Here is a 10,400-nt window from a genome sequence, read left to right on the forward strand (position 1 = left end):
CCTCATTCAAGTGTATCACAGTGGATTGAGTTTTCACTCAGCTTTTAATGAACAAACATTCTTTTATTGTTTGGGTGAAACAGCAGGAACGTGCTGCAAAGATAGGCACACTGTGTTCAGCCCAAGGTTACCATTTTATGAATGTCATACCTCAGTGCGAGTTAGACTGCACTATTTTGTGCACAGAAGGCCGGGAAACATTCTGATGAAGTCTTGGAGACAAAATAGTGAGTGACATTTTACCTCAAACAACATTTCATTCAAAAAACCCCACAGATTGCATATAAAAATCAGGTGGACCTGCAGTAAAACATACCCTTCTTGATTCATGGTTTATTTAAAACTACATGGAGCCATAATTTACAAAACGAACATGTGTTTTACTTAGGAACTTGAAACTAGCCGCTATGACCATAAACACATCTGGAAAGCATTTACTGGGGTAGCAAATCAAGTGAACAGTAGGCTCATTTTACCATGAACACTGAGGAGTCGCCTCCTGCTGGCCTTCAGAAATAATGCAGGTTCAAGACACTTCACGAGTGGCTCACTCAGCACAAACTCAAGCCTTCTTGAAGTTATAACTTTAAATACTTTATTCTAGTGTTCACAGATACGTTGTTGTAATGATTGATTGTTGTTTGAGTTATTGTTGCTTTCCTATCAGCTGGAGTCTGGCCACTTTCCTCTGCTGCTCACTGGATATTTTTGGATTATTATCCATAAATCATAGAAATGGTTGTGTGGGAAAATCCCAGTAGATCAGAAGCTTCTGAAATACTCACGCCAGCTGAGAAACTGCAATGTTGCATTCGTTTACTTAAATCACCTTTCTTCCCTATTCTGAATTTCAGCAAGTTGCCTTGATCATGTCTACATGTCTAAATGCATCGACTTTCTGCTAAGTGACTGGCTGATTACAAAACCAATTGGAAAAAGTTGGGACACTGAAATGCAAGTGAAAACAAAATATAATAGTCATATTAAGTCATATTAAAAACAAACAGTGGGAGGAGCATTATTTAACTACATAGGGCAACTGGCAACAGGTCAGTAACATGACTGGGTATAAAATGAGCATCTTAGAAAGGCAGAGTTTCTGAGAAGTAAAGATGGGATGAAATTTGATGAATTTCTCAAAATAAAATTGCAAAGAGTAAATATCTTCAAAGATTTGGAGGATCTGGTGAAATCTCCGTGTGCAAAGAACAAGATCAAAAATCAATACTGAATGACCGTGAACTTCACGTGGTGCTGCATTAAACACAGACATGATTCTGTCATGGAAATCAGTGCATGGGCTCTCTGTCTGTGAACACAGTTCACTGTGCCATCCACAAGTGGAGGTTATTTATCTAAATTTCAGGAGCGAGACCACACCTCGTACACTCTTCTTCCAGTTCTCTGTCTATATATGCTTCCTGCACTACAACCCATTGTTCTCATTTGCGTCTCCCAGGCACACCTCCTCCTTTTAATGCATTTCCTTCTCATTAGTACGTGGGGATCCACCTGCCAGTCCCCTCTGAGGCCTTCCCCAGACCACAGCATCAGTTCACTGATGTTACAGGTTGTTGTGGAAATAAGGGGATGCTGCACAGACATGACCCAGGCCCAACTTTTTGACATGTGTTGTTGCCATCAAGGTACAAAATAAACCACTTTCTCAGTTTATAACAATATGATTATAATTATTATCCATCCATTCATTCATTCATTCATTCATTCTCTGCCGCTTATCCTTTTCAGGGTTTTCATTAAAACTTTAGAGAGCCTCCGAGGTTTTCTGCAATTGGAGGTTATAGATTTGCAGTTTGGGATAGCGAGCAGGTAAATAATTAAAGTGCGCCATGCTGATAAATATCAGCCATTTTTCTGTGCTGTAACTTTGCATTTTCCTGATGTCTGGTACTTTAACTCTAATTTCACTTGTGTAAAATTCACCACTGGTGATTGCAGAACTTGAGGCTGTCTACTTCTTGCCCTACTTTCTACAGGTAGGTCAAGCTGACAGACCTGCTTCATGCAAATTTGACAGGGCATCTCCATAACTCCCTCCTTGGTCCCTTGAATGAGGATTTTATTACCATGACAAAAGCCATGTGAGGCGTGGTTTAAATATAGCACTGATTAACAAAGCTGTTCAGCCATTTATCCCCTAATACGCTGAGCTCTTGTGCTGCCGATTCATTAGTTTGGTGTTTTGAAAACCATCATCGCAATTGCAAAGAAGGAGCACTCGAGCTGGCCCGCGTCCCTTCTGTTTTTCCCTTATTAATATGTAAAATTATTCAGCAAGGTCCTTCAAAATCTAATCACGCCATCTCTCCTGACGGGTCACCTGTGGCGTCAATAAGGCACGCGTTGTGAGCTTTTATGGAGCAATCAGATCGTACGCTCAGAAGGCTGCGCGCACTCGTGAAGAAACATTAGGGCATGGAAATAAAAATCTGGGTCTGAAACTATTTAAGGAAAATCTGGCCGGTGATGTCACTGCGCTGATGTCATCTGAGGCGTCATTCTGGGGCAAAGGGAGAATTTCAGGTCATCTTGTTTTGAAAAATTACAGAGATTTGACAGAAAAGTAAGACCGTTTTGCTTTAGTTTGTAGCTGCCCAGTGTTGTTGTTGTTATTGTTTTTTTTAAATGTCTTCTTATTGAATCGTCTTTCATTTCAGTGTTATTTAACGATAGAAACCTCTGCAGAAGCTTGTAGCTGATGCAATCCTCATAACCCAGATGAGATTAAACAATTCGTTGTTTGCCACAGTTCATTTAGAGAAGGAGAAATTCAGCAGCGGTTATGAAAGGTTTTTAGCCTTGCCAAAGAAATAAAATAGAGAATAGAGCGACATCTGCTGGCCACAGAGATACATCACAGCCAGAAATAATATCTTATTACAAGATTAAAAGAAAGGGTTAAAAGAAAGTTTGTAAAAATAGCAATGACAATAATAATTCCGAAGTAATGTAATTGACTTTTTTTACTGTGTGCATTTAGTTTTATTCTTTGTGGTTCTTTTTTCTTTTCTTTTCCTTTTTAAAATTTCCTGTGGCTTCATCAACCAGAAACCACATCACACTTTGATGCTTCACTTTTACTGGAGGCAATGCAGTGTGTATTAACCCAGCGAATGCAGGATTTCATTCTTTTAGATTAAAGTTCGGATTTCACAATAGAAGCAAACAAAAACAAGCTGTAGAATAAATTTCATTTTATTTTTTTATTTTTTTATTTTGCATTTTCAGTATATGTTTTGCTGTACAATAGCTTATACACAGACAAATAAAAGAAAATCAATCTGAAGATTTGATGGTTTGAAAATAGATTCATACACCAAGAGATCTGCTTGGTTATACTGTTATTAAAATGTTCATTTCACACTCGGTTATGCTGATCTTGGGGTGGTGGCATTCTTCGACTGGATGGATTCAATGATTTTCTTTACCCACTGCATGGTTGGATCAGCACAGAGTTGTTTATCACCCACCGTCTTTAAGCTAAAACAGAGACAAAAAATTAATGATACTGACAACTTGTATATATTTTTTTAAATATATCTGTAAGCATACTAGATATATACTAGTCTGCTTATTTTGAACTCTGGAGTCACTTACAGCACGCCTTCCATTGCACACCGTTTGTCTGTGTATTCGAAGCTCGTCACTCTGTTGGCTGGAAAACGTTTGTGGAGGAACTGAAAACAGCATTTTTCCGGACCGAATGTGCCTGAAAACATTATAGAGATATAAAGAACTATTAAAAGAAATCCAAGTGGAAAATTATGTCACTATATCACCGTAAAATTGTTTTTACAGTTGGCTGTTTTGTGTGTCTGTGAACTTTTCAAAATCACAGGACTATGATTGTTGCAGTAATGTTGTGTTAAGAGGCCTCAGTTCAGTTTGTCTGTATTTTTAAGAATAACAATGTCTTTCATTTTAGCTTTTGTTCATCTAAGACTTCTTTTTTAAATCGGTTCCTTTTTTGGCCTTTCAGCAAACACGATCACGCTTAATTAAAAAAAAGTTCAAATGACCAAATTTTGACTTTTGAAAGACAGAAAAGGAGGAGCAATTTGCCCTTTACGAGAAAAATAAGGAGCATGCAGTCATCTTACTGTCAGACGTAACGAGAGACGACAAAAGAACGATGCAGGCCATCAGAATGACGGGGTTCTTCATCATCATCATCTTCTTCTTTGGTGTTGTTGTCCTGCTTGTCTCTGTTTTTCTCTTCAGTCTGCTTGCTCACCTGCACAGCTCGGTGTCTGTCTTCTTTCACACAGCCCCTCTCCCTTTTATTAAGCTGATATCATATGCATGTGTACGCGTGTGCACATACGTGCATGCGTCTCTGTGCAGAACATGTACAAGGTAGCAGAACAAGTTCCATTACAAAAATATATGAGTTGCAACTCATGCAACATGCAAACAAAGTGCGGTTATGTGGTCAGCAGGGGAAAGAAGAATCGGGGGAGGAGGGCAAATGATGCTGTGGTTGAAACCTGTTTCTCTGAAATTGAAAACACAACTTCTCCACCTGAGTCACCTAATGTTGCTGTATGTGTGAGCGTATCTGTACTTGAGCATATGCATAATTGTGCATTCTGCAGATGCATTGCGGTTTTAAGCTTGTCTCATTGTTACAAGATAAGATAAGATGAGTTAAAATAAAATAAGATAAAATTACACATATTTGGGTATAAATGTGTCAGGAAAAATGTCTTAAATAAGTTGTTTCCCGGCCTGATCAAATTTATAGTGTATTTTTTAAGAGTGGCTCTCTTTCAAACGAAAAAAAAAAAATCAGGTTTTGCAACCACAACCTGTCTGCCAGCGGCTTTGTAGATTTTCTGACCGTAGTTACATCTATTAGAAAGCCTTTTTCTGGCTTATTCACAGCATTTATGACTAAACTGATGCTAATGCAAACTCTTGCTTTGAAATCCAAACACCGGCAGCACTTTATAATAATGCCACACTATTGAGCATTACTACAGTATTAGTAAGTGGTTAATTCATCATTTATAAAGCATTACTCCACTTTCTCATGCGATTTATAAATATAGATATATTATTATGACTATGATTATGACTAAGATTGTGATTATTACTAGCAGTGATGTAGTAATAGTGATAGCTGTACATGGTGTAACCCTTACAAATGGATAAACATATCTGTATTCATAACTGGCACACTAAGGAGAAGTAATTAAGCACTTACTAACACCTTACTAATATCTTACTAATACTTAATAGTGTGACATTATTATAAAGCAGCATCGGATATAAACACTGTTAGGGTGGAGATGAGTGCTGTGGGATTGAAAGGTATGCACAAGAATGGGTTTGTGATTCTAAAATGTTCCGGATTTTGTACTCGTATCCTGTTCTTAGAAGTTGTTAATGTGTTTTAAAGGTTTTTCAGAGATAACAGGAAACGATGGGATACATATGTTGTAGTTCCTGGTCCCCACTTTACTAACCTTTAAACCACAGGAAGTCCACTGCTCTCTACTGAGATAGCAGCACAGTTTAGGCAATAAATAGCCACCGAAACTCCAAAGTAGGTCAATATCAAACAGCTGCTATGACACACGAGACAAGATCATAATGGAGGTGGTTTTAATGTGTGAAGGAAATTTTAATATCAGGCCAGCATCAGCAAATCACATCTCTGCCAAGTCATATTACTAATTGTTTGATTTTTATCTCAATATTTGGTGATCACATGCTGATGTTATCGGTGTGTCTGAGCTGTTTGCACAATAAAAATGTGGTTTGGGGTTTGTATTTGTACAATATGTTTAGATACTTTGTTTCTTTCAGTATGTATAGATAAAGCTAAAATATCGAGAGGGAAAATCTGAATATATTTATTATAATTTTAATGAGTTGGGGATGGAAACAAATTTTAAAAAAAGAAAAAAGAAAACCCCCCATGAGGCTGACTTCAGCAGAACTGCACCCTACACTAGCTCGAACTGAAACCTGTGGTTTGAAACAGGCAAGAGTGCATTTTAATATAAATGCATACATGTGCATGTGTGAAACCCAGTAGAGTAACACATCTGCTTCGACAATAGAATTTCACTTATTTGTAACCACCATGGGGGAAATTTTACTGTCATGTATCTAGTCACTGGATCAAAGTTAGAAGGCCTCAAGAGGGTTTGTTGTAGATGTACATATAAAGCTTGTGACCAGTAAAAACATAAGACATAAATATAAAATGGCTTTAGATGATGTCCTGTTGTTGTAGACGAAATACAGTCATAAACATTTCAGACTTTTAATTTCAGTCTTTGATGACTCAGGAACGGTTCAAAGTCTAGTTTCTATTTTTTTGGTGACGGTGCAGAAAGGTTTTGTTCCTCAGGAAAGAACTGAAAACCTGCACAAGACATGACATGACATGATATTCGAGACCAGCGAGGTTTTAACGGAAAGTCTGAAGCGGAAAGCCCGCTTGCAGATTGGATTGAAGAGGCGGGACTTGCCAGCACCACAGGTAATGAACACCACAGGTTGTGCTATCTTAACCTCGGAGTTTTCCCCTATGATTTGGTGACAGGAAAAGTCCCCATGTTCAAAGTTCACCTGAGAACAGATTTAAGTGATTTAGCCGATTCAAAGTTAAAGTGTGTGACATGATGTAACGTAACGCCATTAACGTATTACCTCGTTAGGCATCTTTTAAGTTCTGTATGATAAATTTAAAGCAAACTCAGGTTGTGTCTTATTCTGATGTTTGCAAAAGTCACCTTTTTTCTGTATCTAGCATTGAAATTTCAGCTAGATTACCTAAAAACTACCATATTTCATGAACATGATGGTACTATAAACAAATAGATTTTATGAATTTTGATAGAGTGCTAGATTGCTTTTATTTTAAAACTGAAAAAAGGTGTCAGTCTTGCAAGATGAATCCACTCTCTAGGGGATAAACAAAGAAAAGAAGAGGTTTAATGGAAGCGTCGCAAAGAATAATGCATGGATACTTATAGGAAAAGAAGAGGAATGACTGATTACAACCCAGACATGAAAAAAGATGCTAAATGGGTAAAAGCAGAGTGAAGCAAAGCCAGTGGTTTTCTGCTGAGAAAGAAGAATATAGTAAATGACAAACACAGGGACAGATGCAGGAAATCACAACATGAGTAAGGTGCTGAGTCGCCATATTTCAAAATTTTGACACCGATGTCAAACATCCTGCTCTGAATTATCTGTGGGTTCTCAGTTGGCCTGAGATACAAATTATTTTCAGAGAAGCAAACCACCAAACGACACACACCAAATTCAGTTTTTACCACTACATTGCTGTATTATACACCGACACAGTCAAACACCAGCGACACACCAGGACTTAAAAACAATCCAGGACTCCTTTGGCTTCCTGGAACATGAATTAATTTTGTTCCAAACTGGAACATGAATTTATTTTTTTATCCAAACGAAAGCGATTGATTAAAAAAAATTATCTGTATTAAAAAATGTAATTAAAAAAACAACAACAACAAAAAAAACAGATGAATGTGTAGTTTCATTGTTGGGGTTTTTACCTCACATTACAACTTGGCTTCAGGCAACTGCTGTTGTGATTTGACGTTATATAAATAAAACTGGATTGAATTAAATATATAAACGCCTATCTTAAAAATAAGATGTGTTGCTGACCATTAGGTGGCAGTGGGGATATGTAGAGAGGTGTTTTTTCTTTGCTCTTTTACATTTTTACGCAGCTCACAGTGCTGTCCAAAAGTCCGGACCCACCCCTCATTTCTTTATACTTTTCTTCCAAGAAGCCAAACTTTCTATTGCTCAAGTGCTCTTGGGCAACAGTTCTTCAGGTTTTCTGAAGGCCTTTCAAAGTTTGTCTTTGGACATTGGCTAATTTTTCACTCATTTCCAGTCCAGTCCCTCCAACTAAAGACTGACCTGTAAATCATTCAAACGTCAAAACGGCAACAAACTGAAGGGATCAACCGATGTTGTGTCTGCACATAACAGATAACTTATCAAAGAACCAATTTTACATTGTATTTGTTAGTAGTAGCAAAATATAAAGAAACAAGTCTTGATAAATAATTATCACTCAGGTAAGGAAATCCCTGAAATTTGATTATGTTCATCTGGATGTCGTGTTTTAAGTGGGAGAAACATTTTGGCACTAACCCGACTTCTTCACTGTTAGCTGACTCCACGTTTCCCCAACCTTATAAAAGGCACAATGACTGAAACTAGCACTACTGACTAACAATGGTATTTATCTTAAAAATAAATACAAGACCGTATTTACTTTTAAGGGTATTTTGTATAATTTCATTTTTTTTCTATTTTAAAAGGTACTTTAAGAAATGTTTAGTGCAGTAAAAAAAAAAGTTCTGTTATTTACATTATTGAAACTCATTTTAATATACTTGTCATAATTTGACGTAGTGTTATTATTTTTAGTACAATATATTTTTTTCTATGTGGATCTAGTATATTTGTAGAATTCATTTAGTTGTTTAGTAAAACAAACAATGACAATTTAAAAAATAGTGTTTTTTTAAACAGAAAATAAATGTATTCAGAAAAGTTGTACATTTATTCAAATTGTTATGTCTATAAACAGTTATAACCTGTTACTGTAATGCAATACAATAATATAATACAAATAAAAGTTTGAAAAATAAAATAATGAAAATTTAATGAAAATGAGAACTTATTTGACCCTGAAGAAGAGGTCAGAGGTGCAAAGTAATATATCTAGATATTTTAAATCTTTACGCCGTACTTTCGATGTAAGTTATAAGCAATGACAACCAATAAGTCATTAAGCTGGTTTTAATGACCTCAATGGATGTAATCCGAATTTAATGGATTGTTAACATGACCTCATTCTACACCTCTGCAAAAGTTTTATAAGAATTAACTCAAGATTTTTTGTGAGCTATTGTGTTTACAAATAGAAAGAATGACACACATGAGCCCAGTCAAGAAGAGAAAATCTTACATGGATCTAATGAGGGCTGGCTCAAGACGTGTGCACAGTACTGTACATTTTTGTTTCTACATTTGTATTTTTATTGTAATTGGAAGAAGCAGATCTAACAGGTACGATGGAGCTTCTGTCAGTACTTAATGTGACTGGCAGAGGTGTGGACTCGAGTCACATGACTTGGACTCGAGTCAGACTCGAGTCATTAATTTTATGACTTTAGACTTGACTTGAAAAAATGTTGCAAGACTTGTGACTTGACTTGGACTTTTACACCAATGACTTGGGACTTGAATTGGACTTGAACCGGTTTACTTGAAAAGACTTGATATTTTACCCCAAATATAAAATTTAACATGCATATTATATAGAGATTGAAAATGTGACGTCATTCACGGGTAGAACCGCAAAGGATTCTGGGAACTCGTGGCAAGCGGCACGCAGGCTTTCAATTAAAATCAGTCACACAGCGATAAAAAGAAACACAAAAATGTCAAGAAGCTGTTGTATTATTAACTGCAATAGCCGGTCGCATGACAGCCACGGGAAGCCGACGGGTAAAGAGATCGGTTGTTATCGGATTACGTCGTTGAAGAGAAATTGTTCGAGCCATGTTTCCGAAGTAACAAAGACGCAACGGGTGGCCTGGATTGCAGCCATTCAAAGATCAAATATAACGTCCCAGAACACTCCAGCTCACAGGTTAGTCTGCTCCAAGCATTTACACGAAGGTCAGTGTTTTTTAGTAGTTAATACGTCATTTTCATAACATAATTAGTGATATAGGGTACAAGCAAGTCTGGCGCTGAACAGAAATTGTCGCGCTATGCTCCTTTTTTTATTGTGCATAAATAGTGAATTGTCCTGACACAATATTGCGTTTCGCTTCTGTTATTATGGTACATTGACAAAAACATATACTTTTATTCACAGGATAAAACAGGTTTTTTGTATCACTAATTGCCCAGTGCGATTACAGACTGCGGTAAAGTGAGCCGTCATTTGTGAGCCGCGGTCAAGCCAGCCGCCTCCTATCCGTGCGGTGATTACAGCATACAATATTGTTGTCACTGCTACATTTCTGTAACGCTACCAGAAATTATTTCCACTACTAATTAATTACCGTTGAGCTCAAAGGTCCTATTAATAAACGGTTAAGGAATGTGTATTTATGACGACAATTTGTGAGACTGGTAAACTTATGATACGTACGATGGTCTTTCGTTCTACACGGTGCATTTCAAGGTCCTGCACCCATCCGTCGGTAAACTGTACCTGGGCTTGTTGCAGTGACCTGAAGTTACTAAACTTCATGAGTGTATGCACTCACTCCAAGAACCGTATAATTATAAATATGCATATAAATATGCTAAGATGAGATAGCTGACTTCATCTAACTAGCAAATGTTGTCCA

The 10,400-nt window shown here is 37.0% G+C and overlaps 1 protein-coding gene across 1 annotated transcript; it reads right to left on the bottom strand.

The window, feature by feature from the left end:
- Nucleotides 1-3,200: 3,200 nt before the first annotated feature.
- LOC113006601 (monocyte chemotactic protein 1B-like) lies at nucleotides 3,201-4,284 on the bottom strand. Its single transcript, XM_026142667.2, has 3 exons — nucleotides 4,122-4,284; nucleotides 3,619-3,730; nucleotides 3,201-3,501 (listed from the first exon to the last, which is right to left on the bottom strand). The coding sequence occupies exons 1-3, from the start codon at nucleotides 4,192-4,194 to the stop codon at nucleotides 3,390-3,392; spliced, it is 297 nt and encodes a 98-aa protein (XP_025998452.1). The 5' UTR covers nucleotides 4,195-4,284; the 3' UTR covers nucleotides 3,201-3,389.
- Nucleotides 4,285-10,400: the final 6,116 nt, after the last annotated feature.

The sequence above is a fragment of the Astatotilapia calliptera genome, chromosome 15 (assembly GCF_964374335.1).
Source record: "Astatotilapia calliptera chromosome 15, fAstCal68.1, whole genome shotgun sequence".
Classification (NCBI taxonomy): Eukaryota; Metazoa; Chordata; class Actinopteri; order Cichliformes; family Cichlidae; genus Astatotilapia; species Astatotilapia calliptera.

What these genes read in the sequence shown, in the direction of transcription:
- LOC113006601 (XM_026142667.2), bottom strand. Translation starts at nt 4,194, where the DNA reads ATGATGATGATGAAGAACCCCGTCATTCTGATGGCCTGCATCGTTCTT. An exon ending in GTCTCTCGTTACGTCTGACA is followed by an intron (nt 3,731 to 4,121) that starts GTAAGATGACTG and finishes TAATGTTTTCAG; the next exon opens with GCACATTCGGTCCGGAAAAA. An exon ending in TGTGCAATGGAAGGCGTGCT is followed by an intron (nt 3,502 to 3,618) that starts GTAAGTGACTCC and finishes TCTCTGTTTTAG; the next exon opens with CTTAAAGACGGTGGGTGATA.